The sequence below is a fragment of the Myodes glareolus genome, chromosome 14 (genome assembly GCF_982192425.1).
Source record: "Myodes glareolus chromosome 14, mMyoGla1.1, whole genome shotgun sequence".
In the NCBI taxonomy this organism is placed as follows: domain Eukaryota; kingdom Metazoa; phylum Chordata; class Mammalia; order Rodentia; family Cricetidae; genus Myodes; species Myodes glareolus.
The window spans coordinates 24,615,189-24,639,662 of NC_142039.1; the positions used below are offsets into that span (position 1 = coordinate 24,615,189).

The 24,474-nt window shown below is 40.2% G+C and overlaps 1 protein-coding gene across 1 annotated transcript; it reads right to left on the bottom strand.

The window, feature by feature from the left end:
- Positions 1-666: 666 nt before the first annotated feature.
- Positions 667-14,970, bottom strand: LOC125417137 (1,5-anhydro-D-fructose reductase). The gene is made up of 10 exons (XM_087896426.1): positions 14,813-14,970; positions 12,881-13,048; positions 10,415-10,531; positions 9,615-9,692; positions 7,561-7,683; positions 6,243-6,340; positions 4,319-4,394; positions 3,714-3,797; positions 2,105-2,187; positions 667-1,854 (listed from the first exon to the last, which is right to left on the bottom strand). The coding sequence occupies exons 1-10, from the start codon at positions 14,849-14,851 to the stop codon at positions 1,812-1,814; spliced, it is 909 nt and encodes a 302-aa protein (XP_087752552.1). The 5' UTR covers positions 14,852-14,970; the 3' UTR covers positions 667-1,811.
- Positions 14,971-24,474: the final 9,504 nt, after the last annotated feature.

A 24,474-nucleotide genomic window follows, 5' to 3' on the forward strand; every position in this document is an offset into this window, starting at 1 on the left:
GGCTGACTGAGCACTTTCATGTGGACTGGGGAAATACTTGAAACTCCTCATTCGGGGCTTCCATCCTGCATAAACCCTGAAATCCACATGCATGTGCTTTCACGGTCATTGAACCTTCACAGAGCAGAGAGCTTTCCATTTCCAGACCACTTCTTGCTTCAGCTCTTCAGCTATATTCTAGTTTCATTTCTGTTGCTGTGACATGTAATGAGGACAATGTTGGAACTCACAGAACATCTAGTTAGCTGCAGATTAAAAGAGCGGCTACACTGACAGCTGCTTTCGAGATTCCATCCAGTTTCCTCCTGTGTCATATAACTCACATCTACTACCAGGGACCGGTGACATCAGTCATGAAATGGGTCTTCCTACATCAATGAATAATCAAGAAAGTCCCCTGCAGATATGCTCACAGGCCAATCTGGTATAGGTAATCTCCCAATTGAGGCTCTTCCCCAGGTGATTCTAGGTTGTGGTATGGCATGGTGACATTTAAAATCAACAAGCTCAGCTATAATTAGAGTTCTTCTTACATGGTCTGCTTAGTGCTGCTTTATATTTTTGTGGTTCTTATTGTCAGTTCATGGTTTAAAACTGGCCAGTATTTGTTGAACAGTGTTCCAAACCCAAGAGGCTCATATTTATTTTATAAAGAAGACAAACGTGTTAGATAAACATGAATTTATACTTGCTGAGTTCAACATCAATGGATCCAGTGTGTATTCAAAAAGATAGTTCTTAAATGGAAATATATAAACAATGCTAGGTATTGATCAGTTATGGAACTGCTACAATGCATCTTATAAAAACCTATCCCAGAAATTCTATCAGAACAATTTAGCACTCATATTTTTTTACTGAAAAGTATGATGACTGCAGCATTTAGGTGAAATATGAAAACACACATTCTAGTTTCATTTCTGTTATTGAGACAAAATTCAATGACACAAAGCAACTCAGGGACAGGTCAGTCAGTTTACAATTCCAGGTTATAATACATCATTGAGGAATCAAGGCAGTAATTGAACAAGCTAGTTATAGCATATCCAGTCAAGAGCAGAGAAAAAAAATAAACACATGGATCTTTTCAGGCTTACTTTTTTACTCACATCGAAAGAAAATGCTTTTGTACAACAACAAAGCTCTCTTTTGGACTCAGACCAAGGAGAATCTTTCACTTCTCTTTAGGAGTTAGACTATGAGAGAAGTGAGCACTCCATATGCATGCACATATATGTTTGTTCACCTCCACACCTATGTGAAAAGGTATACACACATCCACATCCACCCACACCCACACTTAGGAATCTTTAATTAAGAATATGAAAAACAAAATTGTCTGAGATAGAGTCTCAGCTTAGTGGTTTTCCTTTTCTGAAGTGCAGGTAGAGTGTGCTTGAAAGTAATCTAGGAAGCTCAGGGGGTGGGGTAGAGAGTAGTATGAAGGAAAAACACAATGGCCTTAGGTTGATTGCTATTGAAGCTGACTTGTAGATTTTAATTCATGAGCCATCAGTATCTCATTTTATAGGATAGGAGCCACAAGGACTAACCCCCATAAATTACACTGCTCTGTGAACTTGGCTATCCCTAACAACTCAGTAACAGCTATGGCCTACATTGTACTTTCTTTTCTCACCCCTAGATTTTTATGTTTTTCCAAGAACTGGTCCTCGGCTCTAGGCAGGATATTCCTTGCTTCTAACTCTGTTGCTGTCATTGCTGGCTGAGCCCACACAGCCTCTGCAGAGGTGGATCCATGCTGCCAACTTTGGTGATCTGAGAACAAAAGAGGGCGAGTTATGCTGTCTTCAGTACTCTATGTGGAAAGGATAGTCCTTGTGATTTTTAGTTCTGGAAGACAGAAACAAAAATTACAACAGAAATGGAGAACAGGCATCTTTAAAGGAAACATCTTAAGTGACAGAGTTGTGCTTTCCTAACTCTCTAGTGTATAAATTAGTCATTGTCTTTATTCACTGGCCCAGCAATTAACAAGGAAAAGTTACAGTAAGGTTAAATTAACCTTGAATATTAACAGTACAGATTGTTCAAGAACCAGTCACCATGTTTGCCTTTATTTTTGAAAAGGAGAAAGACTTACGGTGCGAATGTGGTCAACCGGAGGTTCTTGTCAAGGCTGAGGAGTTCTTCCATATCTTTTTCTGTTAATTCAAAATCAAATACCTAGAACCAAAATCAGATGATCGTAGGGAATTCAGATTAAACCCCATTTAATTGGCATATGTGTTCCCTAAAATAGACACTAAGATGGGACAGAAATTCTTCATGAAACACTTAGAACTTCCCCTAAAAGACTGCTGAGCCTTCCAAAATGCACTTTGATTTTCACTGCTTGGTGGGCACAGGCTGAGTCTCAGTTAAATTTAAGCAAACCTGGTAAGATGAACTATACATTGTTTTTATCTTATGGGGGTGAGGAACAAAGAGAAAGAGTTTCAAAAAAGCAAAGTATTTTCTTCACTGATCTACCTCCTTCTCGCAAAAGGAAAAAACTATTGCTCCTTCCACCCCATCAGCTAGGAAGTCAGTTGGTATTGACTCCAGCATCAAATCACACAAGAACATTTTGAGTAACTTCATTCAAATAGTATTCTTACCTCTCTGCCCTTCACCCTCTAACACACTTGAGGGCTATGATCAAATTCCTCAACAACAGTATCTCACAGTGACTAACACTCACTGCAGCTGAGGGTCTGAATCCAAGGAAAAGGAGCAGAAGAACATGCAACAGCATCACCCTGCCCTAAGAAGGGAAGCTGCTGGACCCCAGCCGCCATCCCAAGAGGATTGCTATCCTCAGGTTTGGCCAAACCAGCCACACAGTATCTATGGGAATTGTAGAGAGCCAGCCTCCGTGCTAGAGTCATTGTGACCACGGCGAGAAGTAAACAGTACTAGAATGGATACTAAACAGGGGTACTCTGAGCTGTCATGAGAGCATAGGTGCTTGTACTAAAAGCCTTCGACCAACTGAAAGGACAGGCCCCCAGTCTACTACCCGTTTTCTTCTAGTGAAACTCAGGTACACAAGTCCTGGCTCTTCCAGAACTAACTGGTACTTTCTCTTGAGCCTCTACTACACTGACATTATTCTCTCTCCTCAGCATCAGTTCACAATTTCGTTGCTTGGTTAAGATTTAAAAAACTATCTTCCAAGAAGCTATTCTCAGAGTTTTGTACATAAATTACTAATTAAGATGTCTAGCCCTTCAATTTTCACTGATTCATGAAAAACATAACACCCAAAGCAGATGCCCTCAAGAGACTAGTGGACATACTCCATATGATTCAGACTGGTGATCACCAACCTGAATTCCTTCCTCCTGAGCACACTCTGGGTATATCTAGTTTCTGTTAAGGGTAAGTGTGGCAGAATTATTGAATGGGATGAAAGTGCTCATTCCCAAATGTGGTCTGTTACATGCTTCCACTAAAACCCCTCTTACTTCTTTCCCCATCCTGGCTTGAACGGAGAAGATAGCCAGCTTGGGCTGGTGGGGGACACAACATAATAAGAGCCTGGCCTGACTCACTCTGTGAAAGGCTAACCACCAACACAGGTCATAGACAAATACACCTCTGTCCGGTGATGGCCACAGAGATCTGGTTGGTTGGTTGTTATGGAAGTTAGCCAGCACTCCGCTCTCTAAGTCATGATCTGAAACACTCTAGAATCAGGAAATGCCCACCTGGATATTCTCCCTGATCCGACTTGGGGTGGCAGATTTCGGAATCACTATCACGTTCCTTTGGATCTGAAATCGGATCAAAATCTGTAGGAAAGAAAGTTTCACACAGAAATAAAACAAATGGAAACAAGGCATTAGAGTAGCTCAATTTCACTGTACAGTAAGAGCTCAAGAGCCTTGGTTATCTCAAAGGCCTTTAGAAATCAAATGTAACTGCTTTGTCAATATATCTGTAATGAATGCCATCAGTCCAAAGAGAAGGACAGAGGACTCATTCACACCTTCATTAGAATCCCTCAGCATATGCCTGGTTCTACAAATGATCAGGACATTAGGATAAGGCTGAGGTTAATGTCTGCTCTCTCTCACACTGGTTGTCCATGCAGTTGGTAGGGTGGAGAAAGAGGCACTGGAGGGTATGCAGTTTACTGCTGAGGAAGGCAGGATATATGGCTTGCCTGGATGAGGACATGGAAGCAACCAACTTAGAGCTTCAAACTGGGAAGCGCTGGTGAATCAACTCATCAGGGTGAACTAACAAGGCTCAGGACCTGGGGAGAGGTGATGAAGTGTGATCGCAGAACATGACAGTTCTTTCCACGTACCTGAGCAGGAGACTTTGCATGCTTCTTTGCGATCTTCTGAACGACATCATCATCCAACAAGTCAACCCCATCTTTGCTGAGAGACACAGCAAAGCGGGTCGAGTCAGGAGAACAGTCAACACAAATGCTTACAAAATTGACTTTTCTCTAAGATTACAAGTTTACCGTTTGTTTATTTTACTTACATATTACTTTTTATTTTTTGAATAACTCACTTAGACTTCATTGAGTTCAAACTCAGTCTTCTTGTCTCTGTCACGTGAGTGCTTGAATTGCTAGCAGGTGTCACCAGGCCTGGGTGAGGTTTACTATTTTCCGCTTGTAAAAACTTTTACTACAAGATATGTTTAAGACTATAAACATATCCATCAAAAGTCTATCCAGGCAAGGGTCTTAGTGACTAAAGGAACCATTTTCTTTTATTTTAGACAGGGTGTCATGTCTGGCTTTCAGCTTGCTATATGGCATGAGAATGACTTTGAACTTCTGATCTTTCTGCCTCCTCTTCAAACTGCTGGGGTTACAGGTGTGCACTACCACATCTGGTTTACACACTGCTAGGGAACCAAACCCAGCAAATCGTCTTTTATTAAGCAGTTAACAGGTTTCAAGAACAAAGCTAGTCACAGCTCTCAATGGATTCAGAAAGAACCAGACAGAGCGGGTGTTATCTTGCCATAAACTCACTCGATTAGAGACTCTTCTACACCAAGGCTCAGCTGCAAAATATGCCCCAGACTTCAAAGAACTCCCAAGCTGCTCTCAAGTCCATATATGCACACCCTATTTCACACAGAAAACACAGAGATAAGGAAACTGAAGAAAGTCCCGCCTTTCCTGGCTTCCTAACAGGTTCCTGGCATCCAGCTTGAGGGTAGGAGTAGATAAAAAGAGACGGCCTCTGGAGTCAGGTGACATCAGTGACAAACAGTGCCAAGTAACCTAGTGCATTAGATAGTGGAAGGGAATAAAGGTGAGAGGCTGTGACAGAGCAAGGCACCGAATACAGCAAGAAGCTCAAAGAAACTTCCTGGTGGGCACAGTGCTCCCGACCTGAGCACGGCAACAGAAACAAGAGCAAGCAAACTCAAGAAAGAGAAAACTACAGATTCTTAGGGGAAAATAAATCAGTATACACAAAGTTGCAAAGACTAGAAAGAAAATTCTATCCAAGCACCCATCAGTAGTTTTTTGTGGTTGATATGCTGAAAGTTTACAGGATTGGGGAAAGGCGTGACCAGAGGAGGATGAAGCCAGGTCAGCTCCTCCACACAGGCTCAGGAAGAACAAAGTTAAAGTAGGAAACAGACATGACTGTGTCCAATGAGATCACTTCAGTTAGCAGGTGAGCAACCCAAAGGAATGGGTGGATCTGCAAGGGAGTTAAGAGGTTAAGAACCTTAAGCCATCTGCATTTCATTAAGGTAGAGGTGATGACAGCAGAGAGATTCCAGGTTCTCCGGGCACAATATGCAATCGATCTTGGCATTGGATTGGAGAGGGAAAAGGAAAAGTGATGGATCTACAGTTCTGGCTTATGTAGCTCAGTAAGGGAGAGGTACAAACTCCAGGTTTGGGGAAAGAAGACATCACTGTAGCATTATCTAAACACTCTGAATTTTGTGACATGCCCTGAAAGAGAGGGTAGTAGCTGACTGATGACCTACCGGGCCGATCAGAAAAGGGTTTTGCTTCAGGCTGGGTCTGTCTTTTCAAAGCTGGTTACCCTCACAGAGAAGCCCAAACAAGGCATCTCTCCAGCCTGAGAAGTAGCCACCTACATTCTCCCTGGGGCCTGAGAGGTGTAGGAAGGCCCCTCTACACCCTCTCAATGAAGCTCCTCCAAGTCTCAAATGAAGCAAGGGTGGGGGGCATCAAGCATCTGTTAGCATTCAGATTAGCACAGTCTCTAACATGCCCTTACCTTGAGCCACCAAGAGGACAGTAGGCAGTCACAGACACATTTCTCTTATGGCAAAAATCGATCAGATTCTTCTGAGCAAGATATGGGTGGCATTCAATCTACAAACATAACCATAGTGCACCAAAATAATCCAGACAAGGGGCATACCAGGAAAGCACCAAAGAGAAGACATACTTGATGTCCCCACTGTCACTAACTAGGTATAAGGCCTGTCCCTTAAGGTCTGGGTATCTCCACCTACAAATGAGGAGGTTGGTCTCTGGCATCTGCAAGATGTCAGATGCTATAAATGGCTCCAATTCCACACTCTCAGGCCTCTATGCCACGCAGACGTTCCTACATCGCCTGCTCAGGGACGCTTTCTTCCATCATGCAGGGACAAGCCTGAGCAGTCTGAATCCACTCCTTCTCCCTCCTGCCCTTCAAGGTTCCAATGGTTCACATTACCCAACGCCTCACACGCTTAGTTTGCTTATTGGCTATCTTTTGTCACCAGGACTTGAGTTTCAAACACAAGCCCCAAGAGCAGTGATTTCTACCTCCCCCATTTCAGGTTATAAACAGACTTAGAATTAATGCTCATTTGGAGGACACTGAAAAGAATTACGAACAGTGCCTTGGCTTTCAAGATCATGCATGCCACAGCCAGCAAGATCAACCTTCAGGGAAGTTTCCTTCGAAAGACTGTTGCTATTACCTGCAGCATGTACTTGTCACAAGTAATTCTCTAATCGCATGCATTCAACAAATCATTACTGAAAAACTTCAAATGCTCAGGTTTTGAGCTTTACGTACAATGAAATTTAGACAAAACTTCTTATGGTCATTAAACCCCAATGACAAATAATAGCCAGTAAACATACAAAATGGGAGACTTGGGGTACTGTAAGTGCTGTAGCCAAATGTGAAGGGCAGCCGGAGTGGGGAGAAGATTCCTTTCTGCCCTTTGCAAGCCTGAGTGGAGACAGTGCTACCCACTACTCTTCCGCATGGGCTGGATGAGTGGAAGAGAAGAGCTGCCCTCTAGTGAGGGTGTAGGGTCTGAGAGGACCCTTCTCTTCTGAACACACTTGATCATCTGCCTCCAAACACGTGCCAAGAAGTGAGATCCATGTCACACTCCACCCGCCCATGGCATCACTTAACCACACGAGCTATAAAGGAAAACATCTGGCCGTTCAGCGAGTCGCCTCTGCCTGGCACCTCATTTCCATTCTGACCGCTAACACAGGCAAACCTGTTACCTTTCTCACCCACCACCACATGGAGGGAAAGAGAATTAACACTGTGCAAAACTTCAGACCCTCTACCAGCTCACCTGGTTAGTTACTGGCTTGAACCTCAAACCAGGCTTATTCAAAAGTGTCTCAAGCTGTTCATGGTTAAAGTTTGACACCCCAACTTTCCTCACCAGCCCCTCAATCACCAGGTCCTCCATGGCCTGAAAGAGAAAAACATGTGCTGAGTACACATGTTACATGGTTTGTCTAGCCCCATGACAAGCCAGCTCCCTTAGCCACTTGCCATAGTGCTCCAATGTTTTAAAAGTATTTTACTTGATGCTACAAGATCATGTGGACAATAGTAGCCACACCAGGGCTGTTTTAACATTACATGGAATGACAGACATAAAGCATTTGACCTCAGTTAGATCCCAGCAGGCATTCAGCATTATTTCCAATCTTCTTAGGCCTGTGCTCCGAGGTGACCTCCAGTGACCCCTCCACTGCTGACTCCATTTCTTCTCTTTGCTTTCCGCCTATGTATTTGCCCTGAGAGCAGTGATGGGTCAGCACTCTTGTTTCCCACTCTCGCCATTACACATTTTAAGTAATTTGAGGGCAAAGCGATCTGAAACAGGGCTGACCTCTGATGAATGAGCCTTCTACCTAGGCTTTCAGAAGACCCATGAAAAAGCTGCAGGACAGTGCAAAATCAGGTGTGAGTCTCCAGTGACCATGAAGACAGGGAGCAGTGAATTAGGATTCTGTAATAATCACTCAATAAACACCATGCATGTTTAAACACCTGGTGTATGACCAACATCTTTCATGAGCAGAAGCCCAAGGTGACAGAAAGGGCTGGAACCCCAAAAACACATTGTTCACTTTTTTTTCTGGTTAGTTTCCAGGTTTATAATTTTCCAAGAGGAGAGGCTGTCAGTTCCCAGCCCAGAGACTTGCCCTGTCTCTTCTGTTCCTCTTGTATGTCTTTTTAAGGGACTGAAATATCACTACGGCTTCACCCATCATTCTCACAGGAATGGCTCCATATTGGATCTTCTGAGTTAAAACTCTTCCCTAAGCTTTGCCAATTTATACTTAAACTTGTTCAAACGTGCTGGTGTTCTGTTGCTCAAGCTGGGCAGCAGCAGTTGTAGAGACCTGCTGTTCTCTGTTCCGACTTTGTCAGCTTCACTGTCTTCATGAGACTCTCAAGTCCATCACCTTCCTTATTTTCTTACTTACCACTTCAATTCAAATGTTCAGCATTTATCTTCGAGATCTGGGACACTGACTTGACCCTTCGTCACCTGGCCACTAACTTTTTCCTTTTCCTACCTTCCCAATGTGAGCTTTAAATGTGACCAACATTATGTTTCTGTAATGATTAATAGAGAACCTACAGGAATTAGGAGAGGGTTGCAATGCCAGTGATTGCCAGAGGCTTATGGAAATAGGAATTTTTAAAAACTTCCTTTTTATTATTCTGTATTTCCTGGGGGAAAATGGTATGTTTTAATTTAAAAAAAATAAGAAACAGTTGTGGGAAAAACTGTATTATTCTCTACACTACATTAGGTTAAAATAATGAGAAATTCATTTGGTATCTTCAGCTTTTCAAGTATTCATCCATAATTCATGGTGTGCATTAGCTACTTTTCTTGTTTGCACAAGACTCTCAAAAAGGCAAGCTAAGGAAGGGCGTATTTTTGGCTTCTAGTTTAAAGGTGTGGCCAGTCATCTATCAAGGTGGGAGAGTGTGGTAACAGGAGTGTGAGGGCCTTGGTCACAATGCATCCACAGTTAGGAAATGAACAGGGGTGCACATTGGTGCCCGAGAACCTCTCTTTATTCAGTCCAAGATGCCAGTTCAAGAAATGATTCTGCCTAAATTTAGGGTGACTCCTTTGAGCCTCATTTAATTCAACCTAGGAATCTCTTCAAAGATTGCCAAGGGGTTTGATTATTGACCTAACTGATTCTAGATTATGTCCAGTTGACAATCCATATTTAACCATCATATACTGCAAGCCACATATTTGAAGTAGTACCTGGTGTATTTGAACATAGAAGCTTGAGATCTTGTGCAATTTTCATCTAAGTATGTGTGAGTGGGGGTAACATAGCCAGATGGCATGCTTCAACTTACCTCCCATGTGTCCAGAAAGCTGGTGTTACTGGGTATAACCATGCCATTGCAATCCAAAGGTATGTCTTTTTCTCTAGGCTGTGAGAACCAGAAGAAAAGGAGCTTATTGGGGCTTGTGGTACCCTCCACCAGAAGACTATGTAGGGAGGGAACACAGATGTACAGAGTCTGCACTAGAGGATTTAACCCTGCCACTAAATCCTACTGGCTTCGCTGTGCCACTTTTCCTCTCTAGGCTCAGTGACCACTTTGAGACCAAGAATGAAGGGAAAGTGAGGCCAGCAAAATCCCATCACGAAACTTGCTCAAAGTTTGAATCCCTGACTGATTCAGATTTTTAAAATCAGGAAACAATGGGACTTTCTTCATGTCTAATATATTCAATTTTCTCTCAACAATATTATTAAGATCTTCACACTTCAAAGACTTCCCATCAAGATGAGTGACAACCAAGTGAGAAAACAAAGGCAGGGTATGGAAGGAAAAGGCAAACATGTTAAGAGGTAAAAACCTAGTAACTGTGCTGAACAGCAACAAGGGCTTACAGACTACCTGTCTCTTGTGACCAATCATACCTTCCTGTAGGTCAAAGGACAAGTATCATATATATATATATAAATATCATTATATATCATATACATAATTTCTAATAATTTCAAATGTTGGAAGTTCCAGCTTAACTCATATTTTAGATACATTTTTCTATTATAAAACACAGAAAATGTTTTGCTTCCAGGCTCTCTCCCATGCTGACATTTGTCTGGGTCTTTGCAGGAATCTAGCCATAAAGTGAGTGGTACCTTGAAGCCCATGGGCCAGTGTATGAGGTAGAGGTCCAGGTAATCCAAGTTTAAGGCCTTCAGGGTATTGAGGCATGCTGTTTTCACCAAAGACTTCTCGTGGTAGGTACACCACAGCTACAGAAAAGAATGGAGCCTGTTGTTACATTGCCACAATCTAAAACCAGCAGGTTGTATACTCGTTGGTGCTTCCCACAAGCTTTCATGGGACAACACAATATGTGAAGTTCTGCAGGACTACAGAGACATTATCCTTAGAAAAGGATTATCCTTATCCAGAGCAGGAAGCCTTCCAAACTCAGGGGAGCTTAAGGGTGATGTGGAATGTCCTTTAGTATATGTGCTGCTTTTATTGGTTCATGAATTAGCTGTTTTGGCTAACGGCTTAGCAGAATAAAGCCAGGCAGGAAATCCTAACAGAAATATATAGAGAGAGTAGGTGGAGTCAAGCAGATGCCAGCCAGCTACTGAGGAAACAAGGCATGTAGAAAATGAGGTAATGCCATGGTCACGTGGCAATCTACAGACTAATAGAAATGGGTTAATTTAAGATAAAAGAGCTAGCTAGAAATATGCATAAGCTATTGGCCGATCAGTTGTAATTAATATAGTGTCTATGTGATTATTTGAGTCTGGGTGGTCGGGAAACTAAAGTACTGTCTCCACTTACATAAAGGCAACACAGGAAGACATTTAATGGGAGGCTGCTAGTCTATCTGAATGTTCAGTGAGAAACTGATAAACCAGCCTGCCTCTATCTTGGGTTTGAAAGCAATCTCACAGTAAAGACGAACTAGATCATTTATGTTGATTATTAAAACTGTTTTGCAACAGCTGGACTATACCCCAACTGTAACCTTAATGGTTCTATATTGTCTCTTCCAGGAAGTGGCAACCGTGCGTTCTTTCAGGAGACTGTTATGATCAACACCTTGCAAGCACACTTTTGTTTAGAAATTGTTGTGACCACCTTGCAACCATGTCTTTGATTCAGGAGGTTGTTATGACCAACTTGTTGTGCTTATTTTCTGCTTCTGTACCACTTTGCCTGCGAAATCTCCTATGTGGAAAACCCCTCCTCCTGAAATAGAAAACCCTTACCTTCCTTACTCATGTCCAGTGCTCATCGTTCCAACCCCACCTATAGGGACGGCTCATGCGCACAAATAAAAAAGGCTTTTGGAAATTAATCTGACCACAATTTGATCTTTCTACTCATATCTATTGGACTAACAAGACCTTGTCTTAAGGGAATTGGGTAGAATATTAGAGCTGGGTATTAACCTCCTTAACCTCTTCATGAGTTCAATAAATTCAAATTCTTAGTTTAAAAATGCTGACATTGGAACCCTGACCCTGTGCTATCTAACAATCTGGGCCGAGCTCCTGAATGATAACTGGACCTTAAACACGTGACTATTGACTGATATTAACATCGGGATCATGGTTTAAAATAATTTTAAAGAGCAGCTTCTTGTCCCCTCCTTGAGACAGCATCTCATGGAGCTCTGGCTGCGTTGGAACTCAACTATGTGGACCAGGCTAGCCTCAAACTTATAGCGCTCTGCCTTCCTCTGCTAGGATGAAGGGTGTGTACCACCACACCTGCCCCTCCCCCACAAAAATCAGCTTTTAAGTCTTGGTTAAACCCTTGTGTTCTACAGGGCTTATTTTCCTACTCTCTTTCATATCCATTCGTCCTTCTCATGTTGCCAGCACAGAATTAATCATCTCCGGCACTGTGTGTACAACCTGTTTAAAGTGCACATTCCTCCCGTCAGCTACCATCATGTCATATGAACGTGTCTGGTTTGTATGAAAACCCAGCCGCCTGACTTAGAAACAGTGCTTGCTGAAGCTGCTTGGAACCCGCTGGGTTTCAGGAAACTGTCCGAGCTTCTGATGTGCTAGAACTTCTATGATTTGAACCCTGCCCATTTCTCCAGACTCCCTCTGCTGTGCTCATGCACAGCTCATGTTAACTTTATGATTAACTTCCTGCTTATAGAGCTAATCACGATAGCATCAATTTCTCAGTGTGAACTTTGTCATGTGCACATTGACTGTCACTAGCGGGTAATTCCAAGTTTAGGCATGGATCTATAGACAGAGTTCACAAGGGCTAGAGCTTTATCCTGCTCTTCACAGGCACAGAGGTGTCATCACTCAACCAAGCTTTGTGCGCATGAACGTACTATTGATTGGTGGTATCTTTTCATAACCATTTGAACAGCTGAATTTAAAAAAAAGGAAAAAAAAACCCTTAGGCTATTTTAAGCAAATGTACATCTGAAGTAAACTCGCAGGTTCATGAAGCTGTAGAAGCCCTTGTTAATTCGGAATCAACTGAAAACCAAAGACGCCAATTCCCATAAGAAAAATTCTAGGCTAGATTATTCCAGTTTTCTCAGTTTCCCTCATTGCAGTGGCGGAGACCATGCTGTCCTTCCCACTGAGAAAACTTACCTTACTGACAACAAACAGATCCTCTCTTTTCACCACACCCTCCTTGATCTTGGAATTGATTCCCATTCCAATCTCACTCTCATTGTGGTAGAAGTAAGCACAGTCGAAATGCCGGTACCCAAAGTCGATAGCCACCTTCACTGCCTCAGCCACTACTCCTGGAGAGGCCTGCAACAGAATCAAACACAAGTATCCTTTCTGTCACCAGGGACAAACAACTTAGTGTCTCTGTTGTCACCTGGGAAGCAGAACCAAATAATACATGAACACCCAAGTCATTAATAACAGTACTATTATCAGCCAAACCTAAAGTTGGGGAATGTCAGAGTCAGAATGTGATTAGAAGTCTGACTGTCCCCCTTACTCACTTGGGAAAAGACCACAGACATTTTCCAGCTCCAGCAGAGGACCGAGCTGTGTGTTATGCTCCCAAGTGATTGCTGAATGAGTAACAATAGACAGTACATGAAGTGGTCTGAGATCTAACACTCAGGAATCTTCAGTCAACTGTAAAGGCAAACCAAGTGTTTATTCTCATTAAAGTGATCCATCAGATACTTATACGACATATACAGGAGTTTAATGATACAGGACACATTCCCATTAGATCTGAGAAGTGTAGCCCAAGGTAGTCTTGAGTTTGAGCTCTTCCTTGCTTTGTTTTAGAGTTTACTTACTAATTAAATTAAATAAGAATTATAATATATTTTATTTATTATTCAAGTATAATAATTATTCAAAGCAGCATACACATCTAGCATATAGTTACATTATTTAAGACCACCAGTACATGTCACATAGAGATATGGCTTTGGAGTGCCTTCCATAGTTTTCAAAATTCATACCCCAGTATCTTGAACAGAATTAAATTTTTCATTGTGTTCAGAAGGCAATGTGTTTTTCCTATTTTTTTTACTTTAGTTATAGCTATTAATGCTACTAAAACACACCAGTGTAATTGCTTTCATAAAACAAATCACAGATTCAGAGAAGTTCAAAAGTAATAACTGAAGTATCCCTCTTCAGTTGTAGAAAATGAAAAGAAGAATGCTGTCAATGAGCTAGCAAGTGAAAACATGATAGGCAAGGACAACAGAAAGCAGGTATCTGAAGAATCTGAAAGAGACCAACTTTGAAGACACCTGTTGATTTTCTTAAGCCTTTATCTCAATAATTTCATGTTTCTTCCATGTCAACCTTCACTCTAATGTACCAAAGAGTACTCAAACCATAAAACTGCCTAAAAGTCCCACACTTTTACAAAAATTTCCAGAGAAACGTTTATTTTAAAAAAGCTTATCTAAACAGAATTTTTATTCAGTTTTTCATACAAAGTATCTTTACTATGTTTTCCTCTTCGCAGACCTTCCTCACCCCTCTACCCACCCAAATTCATGTTCGTTCTCTATTTAAAAAGTGTTTTTCCAACATAAAATGGACAACGCAAGCTGTCCAATCACTAGCAAATAACCTCGACCTTCATTAAGTGGAAGCCAGAAGCAGGCATTAGTGCAATCGTTTATTTTTATTTGGTTATAGCATGCAAAGTAGAATGCTTCCTGGTGGTCGCTTCCTGCACATTTGGTTTTGGTGTGCAAAGAGGATTAGAGCTATATTGCATAAATGAGTCTTTTGAGACTGGGGGAGGAGGGGTCCTTGACTATCTTGCAGGAGGTCGGGTTCAAGATCTCTATGCTTTATATAGTTTATCCTGACTGCTTTTCAAACTGACAGGGAGCAGGTGTTTTAGGACCTTGTAACAATTATTTCACAAGGGAGAGTCTGACCTCTCCTCTATCTCTCCAGGCAGGACCTTGATCAGAGCCCAGGGGTGGAAGGAGTCACCCCGTGCCCAAGACCGCTCCTCAGCAAGTATTCATCAGGATCGAGCCCCCTTAATTAGCCCGACCACAGAAGAAAGAGTATCCTTACCTTCCAGGTGCCCAAGCCCACTATAGGGATGCTTTCCATGGTACCCCTTGGCTCTCTGGCTCAACCGGCAACCAGCTTTGGAGGGGCAGGTGGCGGCCGCAGGCGCTCATAAGTTAGACAGTCTGCAGGGTAATGACGTGAGGGCGGGCGTTCTGGCGCTCTAATTGGCTGGCGGAGGTCGCGAGGTTCTCTGGTTGGCTGGTAGCACGTCCGTCTTTCAGTGCAGTGAGCTACTGGGTTTGGTTGTGCTGTTCACCTCTCATAAAGCCTCAGGAATGTTGGGAGTCCTGTCTCCTAGCAACCTGAATAAAGTTCAGGACTAATGCAGGCTATTTTGAGGAAGCAGACTGGGGTACAGGTTTACTTCCTGACATCAGATGCTTTAGGCTGATTTTCGTTCTTAGTAAGCTGGAAAATAATCGGTTTGGGTATATAATAACTTCCTGTGATTGTGTGTTGGTTTGATACTTTGTTTTAAAACTATTTTAAATTTAAAAATATTACCTGTGAACAAGGGGAATTTTGCTTCTTCCTGAAGTATGTAAATGCTTATTTCCCCCACCTCCTTTACTTGTTAGTTTTACCTAATTTTTCCAGTGTTGAAAAACAGAATGAGAAAGTCATTCCCATGTTCCCAACAGCGTAAAATATGATGTGTATATGATTTCCCCCAAGATGTATCTTACGGTATTAGAAAAATCTCTTTCTGGAATATTTTTGACATCCCACTTTTTACTTCTTGTGGCCTCTTGGACAATTGTGTTTGTATATCATACCACTCAAAGTATATGTGGGTGATGTGACAGCATTCCGCTACTAAATCTTTAATAAGTACGTAATCTTAACTGTAATGCTTAATTCTCAAGTGTTGTCTTCTGTGGCATTTGTAGTTGTTGTCTTGGTGACTTGTTTACTGTAAGATACACTGCTGTGTACCAAGTGGCTAGCCATCCCCCGTAGCTAAAAGTGAGTGTGTTTGAAAAATGAGACTAAGATAGCTCACATGGGAAAACTGTATGGCCTGCAATGGAAAAGTTGCACAGAATAAAATTAGGGCAAAATTAAATTAGATCTTACTTGAGATAGAAATAAGCTATGAGTTGGGAATGACTACTAGTCTTAGATTTCAAGAAAGGCAGCACTGGTGAATGGAAACAATGATTGCACTGTCTGACTTAAAGATTCTCCACATAGAAAACATTATCAAGGGGAAAGGAGAATAGGCTGATCTGCCCAGAGATTTTCCTTATAAGAATGTTTTGCTATACCCAAGAGAATGCTCAGAGATTCTTAATGCTTGTTGCTCACACATTAGAATTGGAGTTTGGATGCCATAATCCAAGTAACAAACCAGGCAGCCCATGAGTCTTCCACATAGTTGTAATAAAAATAATAAAGGAAGCCATGAACTGTGAAACAAACTAGGCATGCTCATGAAGCTCCCCCATAACTGTAATAGCAATTAATACTAAAGGAGGCCATGAACTTGAAAGAGATCAAGAACAATCTGCATGGGTTTTGAGGAAGGAAAGGGAAGGGCAAAATGTAATTACAATTGAAATAAAATGATGGATATTCCTACAACGTAATTCCTGAAGGAATAAGCAGAGGAGCATCTCCTGGGAGATCGTAGGTGTGACTGAGTTGGCGGTAAGCCTAACACCACAAGCTGAAACAGTTGGAAGGAGCCAGAAAAGCAAAGGGGGAAGGTAAATAACTGTTCTGAAAAGATCAGCATTATTAAAATAGTTACAAAAGTTGAGGATTTGCCATATCATAGTGCTAGCATTTTGTAACCCTTATTTTGCTTATTAATAATTTGGCAGAATTCACCAATTTTACTTTATGACTAGGATCAGCAAACTAAGATAACAATTTGCTTTTTCCCTTTTTCTGTTGCTATATTTATATCAAATCTGTTTATTAGTTTGATTTTTGCAAATGCTCATGGCAGACAGTTTATGGATATGGGAAATTGTACACCTTTTCCATATCTCTTAATGACCACTTCTTTTATTTATATCTTGTAAAATCTCCAAAGTTAAGCCATACTTTAGATTTGTAAGAAAAGTTTTTCCTAAAAGTTTTTGAACCTAAAATATTTTATGCAAATGAATTTGGAAGTATCTATTTGTAAGAAAATGTGTTTTTAATAGTCGAATGTTATTAATGCTATGTCTGATAGGCTTGTGTTACTCATAGGCACACTTACAGTTTTATTTCATGTATATCCAGAAATGTTCTCCTTTCTTTAAATAGTTTCTGTAATTGCATTACAGCTTAGTTTAATATAGTGTTGCCTTCATTTTTAATTATCATGTCAAATGTTATAGGTTAATGATTTTGAAGGATAATATAAATGCTACAGATATAAATACTTGAAAGGAGTACAAGTATCCTCTATAACAAACTTTTGAAACCTCAAATTTAGACGAGGTAGTTAATATTAAGACTTTGAAAACATTGAACATGTATTTACAATAAGATTGAGATTAATATATACACATACATACGCATAATGCAAAGACCTACATGTATATGTGTATGAATACACTTATATCTGCACAATCAACATATTTTGGTTAAATAAAAGCGATTTAACAGCGGGAAATGTTGAAATAAAGACAGAAAATTATGAAAGATTTTAATGCTATTAGATTAATTTACACATGTATCTTAATAAACATCATTTCAGAAAGTATATTTTAATCATGATTATTTACAGATGATAGCGAAAAAATTTACCAAATGGAAGTCACAAGTTGATAACTAGATAGGAAGTTCTTTTCCTGAGCATTGAAAATATTTTGTAATTATCCTCTAAATTTGAAAAATACAGTTAGGACAAGTAAATAGTGTATGATCCTACATAGACACATGAACTTTATAAGTTGGTTATTCCTGCCCCCTGGTGGTCATTCCTCAAAATGCAGATATATATGTAAGTAAGCAAATATGTATGTATGTATTATGTGGCTGTGTACAAATACACACACACACACACACACACACATATATAACATATATATAAAGATGCTTATATTTATACTCACATATATATGTGTGTATTTAATTGGAATTACTTTACTGCCATACATAGGGTGTATTGTTTCTCTTGGATACTCTTGTTGCCAAATAAAACCTTAGTTCCAGGTGGACTATACCATACCTTGAATTGTTGGTATAGAAGTTCCAGAGACCTCAAAAACATTACAGGCCATTGACACTGATCTTGATTGTACCAGAACTCGATGGAATGATTCTATTGTTGAAGACATCACATATTCTAGTCTCTACTCTCTAGTTTTAAAGTTCCAGAAAGCAATGTGTGGGCAGGTCTAGGAGCAAACTCATCAACACTTTATCTAACAGTAAAACTTGGAGGTAGAATAATGTCCTGCATGGCGCCTTATGCCCCTGAACGTGCACAAACATTATGGAGGTAATCAACTACTTTCTGATTGGATATAAGGCTCAGTCCATGGGGTGGAATGCATGCCTGGTACTGTAAATCTAGGCATGAACTCATGGTAGTGGAACTCACAAGCTACAGGATTGTTCCACCCGAATCTGTGCCTCCCTCTCCCGGTAGGGTTTGCGAGCCTTCCTTACCTACCACGAGCTAGGGCGAAGGCCTAGGGATTAAACAAAAGACACACACAGAGAGACCTGGGTCATTCGTCAAGAAATAGGCGAATGCCCTTTTATTTGGTTTTCTGCAAGGTTAATATACCTACACCCCAGGAGAGGGAACCCCTTCCCAACCAGACAGCATGAAGAGCCTGGTGCTGTGTGAGAGATCCTTCCCAGGCAGGGGTCTGGGACATGGAGTGCAGTGATAGAGTGTGGGCCAATCGGAGAGGGAAACTGGCCCTGTAGGAATGTTCCGGGCAGGTGGGATATTGCCATCCCAAAGATATAACAAAGCCCTAGGCTGAATCACCAGGCTACAAGCCGAGCTAGCACAGAAATTAGCAGGAAGCTTGGCTGGCTAACATAAACAGTCCTTGCAATTTGCGCCTCCAAGAGCAGGGGAAAACCCAGAATCCTACACAGGATGAATCTCCTAAGTATATAATATCACACTATCCTGTGAGGTCTTATGTATGTATCATTGATTAGTGCAGCTGTCACATCAGAGAAGTTTCTTTGTGCAATAGAGGGATATGAATACAGAAACCCACAACTGGTCAATTTAGAGAGAAAAAGTGTTGTGAGGTGTTCATCCACAGATGAACTGTCTAGAATACATCACTCCTAACAAGACTCGGAAGTTACTCCAGAAGAGGTGGGGCAGAACAGGTGTAAAAGTCAGAATCTGGAGAGAACTAAAGCCGAACAGTGTTTTCTACACATGGTAGTACCATCAATTCACAGTAGTCTGCCAAGAACCTAAACAAGATCAAGCCAGTTGAGGCTCGGTACATAAGAAGGAGTGTCTTGAGCTCCCACCACTAGCTGATGAGCTACTGTCAGATAACAGCTTCTGGAGGAAGGGTAGTTGGTTTTCTTTAACTGTTTAGTCTCTAGTAAGTCCTCCATAAACAAATGTATGGCCTCACAGCCATGATTGTATGGATGTAGGAACAGGAAAAATTGGACTTCGTTGGTAAGGAGGAGGAGTTGGGAGTGGCATAGGAATGGGGAGTGGATCTAGAGAAGTTAGAGGGAGAAATAGGACGTGAAAATGATCAAAATATGCTCAATATGTGTGTAAAATTATCAAGGCATTAATAAAATATTATGGTAAAAATATACAGAAATAGAAGAGAAACTAACTCTGTCATCAATGAGACATCATTGACAGTATAGGACTGAGGAGGGATATACATAGTTTCATTAGCATTTGGGTCTTCACTAACAGTGATGATATTCTGGACCACATGTGTACATAACTATGTACAGCATTTGCACTTTGAGCTGCAAGTTGTTTCTCTAGGTGTGGGTAGACAAGAGCTCATAGGATCAAATGTGCTGCAAATGCTGGCAATTATAAAGAAGTGGATTAAATGCTGTTTAAGGAGAGGAGGAGGCTTTTTGAAGTGTGGAAAAAGAACAATCAACAAGGTACTATATGTTGTACCACTGTAGTCTGTGGGAGGCACACACCTCAAGAAATATGCTCTGATATCTTGGTGGAATAATTGGATGGATGATGATTCAATTTGTCAGTAGTAAAGAGGTAAGACAAAAAGAAAGTTTTGAGATCTGTGGTACTGCACATGGAATTAGTTCAGTTTTTGTCTAATTATCCAAAAGAACATTGGTAGAAACACAGGTAAACTATGTCCTAAAGAAAGAAAGAACTTAATGTCAAAACTAGCTATGTAGTGAGGGCCCCAAGTTATGAATAAAGAGTTGGAAAGACAAAAGTGCTTAGATAGAAGTCCTTAAAAACTTGTTGCTTGTAGTCTTCTAGGTTATCCCTGCCTTCAGCCCATACACAGAGAGGGAGATTGGAAATGTAGAAGGAAAGGGTGATGGGGAGAAGACTTGTGAGTGGATCAAGCCTTAAAATTAGCATACAGCCTGAAGATAGGGAAATTGATTATAAAAGCCATAGTATCTGTATCAGTTAGTTTTCTGTCCCTGAATTTGAAAAAAGAATTTTAGTAATCATTATTTTATATAATTAAGTAGGAATTCAAATGAAATGCCTAATCCATTATGGAAATGGGAGGAAAATGAAAGTGTCACCATATGATCAGCTCTAAAAATATACATCCAAGCAACAATATGCATACTGAGAAGTTTATATTTAGGAATTTTCACACACAACCACACAGATGCATGCAACAATAATTGGTTTTAAGAGGGCTATGAATTTGAACGGGATCCAGGGAGGTTAGTGGGGGGGGGGAGGGTTCAGAAGGATGAAAGAGAAGAGAAATTTGTAATTATAATCTCAAGAATAAAAGAGATAATAATGTTTTAAAAGTGAGTGAAGCTATAGAAGTTAGAATTGTGTTGTAGTAACAAAAGGACACAAACACAAATCAGTGAACTGGAAAGAGAAGCTGGATACAGACTCACTAAATACTGTCAGTTTTCTATATAGTTTTGCAAAAGGAATTTATTCCATTGGGCAAGTAGAGTTTTTTTCAACAGATATTTCTAAATAGATAACACACCTAAACAAAAATCAGCTGTGGGCCATTCATTTAAATGTTTAAAAAAAGTTAAATAGGTTGTTGGTCTACAGATTAAGATGTAACATTTCTGTTGTAATCAAATAATAAAAATGTGTAGCTGTGAATTTAATGAAACTTACTCTTAGCTCAACGGCAGAACTCTAGCCATGAGAAAAGAAAGAATAGAATCAACTATAATTCAGGACTTTAGCATTTGAAAAACTATTAAGGAAATATAAAATCAAGACACACAGTAATAGGTTATATCAACAAAACATGTATTTAATAAATAATTAGTAGTAAGAAAATCAACTTTAAAATTTCATAATGAAATACGTGACAAAAATTGAACAAAAGATTCAAGCTTACACTTCAGCAAATAAGCACATGAAAAAGGGCTGAGTGTCTTCAGTTCTTTGGGAAATTTACATTAAATAACAATGAGATACTAGTTCACATCAGCTATGCTGGTCAACAATAAATGACTGGCCATAAGTGAAATATGCTGAGCAAACAGAACTCCCTTCTATTGCAGGTAGGCATGCAAATAGCAACTACTTCAGAGGGAAAATGTGTGTAGCGGCTTTATTTGTAACTCCCTTGCAAACAGTAGCACTCTCAAAGAAAAGCGAGTCAAAGAGAACATCCAGGTGCTGAGTTAGACTGTGAGCTTCAAAATTCGTCACACTGATTCACCCCAATGTGCTTCTTTGGCAACTCTTGATTCTATATCACCCTAGATCTTCTATCTTGCTTTCCCATGCACTTGTGTCTTAAATATATTCGAAGGGTTTATCCTTATCCGTAATAACACCACAGTTTTTGTTGCAATATAGAGTTAGAATTAGGTTCAAGACAAATTTTTAATTTGCATTGTAATTAAATGCAATTAAATTAATTAAATGTAATTAAATGCATTGTAATGGCAATGCGCTTTTTAACCTTAACTGAATGAAATATTCCTTTGTCTTCTTCTTTTTTTTTTAAATCCAAAAATTTATTAAGACCAAAAATTTAAAATAAAACAACACACACAAAAGAAATAATTTCCATAAATACAAAATAACTTAATCAAATTACTTAATTGAACTTTTGTAACATTATTTTCCAGATTATATACTTGTTCACTTTTCCATTTTCAAAACATATAGAGATGCATTTGTCCCATCAGACAAATAAACACTTAAAAGTGTATATAGTGATAATTGGTGTCTGAGGAGGATACTTGTTCAAAGACATAAAATCTGGTGTTTTATTATCATGGAAATAAGGCATAATGACTTTTTCTCTTTTTTGAGTAAGATTCTTTAAGTTTACATCATCTCAGACCACAATCAATTTTTCATTTAAGATAAATTGGAATTACTTTGGCAAAGACTCCTATTTCCATGCAAATTCAGTAAAAAATAACTATTTTTCTACATCATCTAAGTAGAATAGAATTGTTACAGAGTAGAAAAGCACTGCCAAAGGCTAGACAGACAGATAAGAAAATGAAACCAATCATTCAGTAGGACTTAAAGATTCTTCTATAAGTTATCATAAATTTAGGGTGATGAAATCATCTCACACAAATTTCTATTCAGGTCATTTACATATGTGCATCACAAAACACATGCACAAAACAGAGGAACAGAAACATGAAAGTCATAGCAACGTTGTTCAATAAAATAGCTATTAGATTTTTAATTAAGTTCTACATTCTTTTTTTTATTATTGAGCATCTTTTTATTTATCCTGTAAATAATCTATCAATTTACAGAAGAATAAAACACTTTTAAGTGGTCTTTCCCTATTTACCTTCTAATGAAAACATATACAGTGAAGAGAGATATAAACCTTTTTAAAAAGAAAAAAATTGAATAATGGCATCTGATTTCAAAAAAAATAAAATATAAAAATTTGGGCACAATCAAAAAGAAATTAGCTACTCTAGATTGAGTAACCACTGCAGAACTCTCCTGGAAACTGCTATTTAGGCTAAGGTCAAATAATAAGGTGTTGGCATCATCAAATTTAGGAATGAAACCCTTAAGAGGAAGCAAAAAACATATAGCCTCAAGAATAGAAATTAGACCAGCATCTTCAAAGAACAAGTTGTGGTTTGAACAATCTGGGTTTTTTTTTGAAAGTAATTTTATTAAATTATAAAAGTTTCCATTTACGCCCCTCCTCCCAACGCCCTCCCACTGCCCCCCTCCCTCTCCTCCTCCCTCTTTTTCCCTAAGGGCAGTCAGGGTTTCCTGCCCTGTGGGAAGTTCAAGTTCCTCCCCCTTCCCTCCAGGTCCAGGAAGGTGAGTATCCAAACAGACTGGATCCCAAAAATCCAGTATATGCAGAGGAAACTAGTCCCAGTGTCATTGTCAATGGCTTCTCAGAAAGACTCCAGGCCAGCCACATTCAGAGAATCCAGCCACATTCAGAGAATCTGGTTGGATCACGTGCTCGTTCAGTCGCAGTCCAACTGGCCTTGGTAAACTCTCATTAGATCCGTTCCCTTGTATCAGTGGGTGATAGCATCCCTCGCAGTCCTTCGTCATTTTCTTCCTCCTTCTGCTCCTCATTTGGATCTTGGGGGGCTCAGTCCGGTGCTCCAAGGTGGGTCTCAGTCTGTATCGCCATCCATCGCCAGATGAAGGATCTATGGTGATAAGCAAAATATTCATCAGTATGGTTATGGGCCAAGGCCGGTTCAGGCACCCTCTCCTCTGTCCAGAGAACAATCTGGGGATCTCTCCTTGGACCTGGGATCCCATATATAATCAAGTTTCCTGTAAACTCTAAAATGACTCCCTTAGTTGAAATATATTCTTCCCTGATCCCATATTCCTCCTTCCTCTCTTCCCCCCTTCCCGGTCAACCGAGCTTTCTCCATTCCTTCCCTACTCCCTTCTCTCTAACCCTCTCCCCTTCCAACAACCCTCCCACCCCTCCCCCATGCACCCAAGGTTACCTGGAACTCTTGACTATTTCCTACCTCCTGGCGGATAGCTAAATAATCTTCATCAGGTTCGTCTTCTTATTTAGCTTTTCTAGGATCACGAATAATAGGCTCAAAGACCTTTAATTATGGTTAGAATCCACTTATGAGTGAATACATACCGTGTTCCTCTTTTTGGGTCTGGGTTACCTCACTCAGTAAAGCGTTTTCTATGTCCATCCATTTGCATGCAAAATTCAAGATGTCATTATTTTTTACCGCTGAGTAAAACTCTAATGTGTATATGTTCCACACTTTTTTTAACCATTCTTCTATTGAGGGGCACCTAGGCTGTTTCCAGGTTCTGGCTATTACAAATAGTGCTGCTATGAACATAGTTGAACAAACGCTTTTGTAGTATGTTCGGGAATCTCTAGGGTATTTTCCCAAGAGAGGAATTGCTGGGTCCTGAGGGAGGCTGACTCCCAGTTTCCTGAGAAACCGCCACACTGATTTCCACAGTGGCTGCACAAGTTTGCATTCCCGCCAACAATGGATGAGTGTTCCCCTCATTCCACATCCTCTCCAGCATAGGCTATCATTGGTGTTTT

Bases quoted from the DNA above. Each gene is read 5' to 3' on its own strand.
- LOC125417137 (XM_087896426.1), bottom strand. From the start codon at position 14,851: ATGGAAAGCATCCCTATAGTGGGCTTGGGCACCTGGAAG. The intron at 6,341-7,560 runs GTGAGCTGGTAG...TTATGTTTGTAG, and splicing joins TCAAGCCAGTAACTAACCAG to ATTGAATGCCACCCATATCT. The intron at 1,855-2,104 runs GTAAGTCTTTCT...TCTGTCTTCCAG, and splicing joins CGGTTGACCACATTCGCACC to AACTAAAAATCACAAGGACT.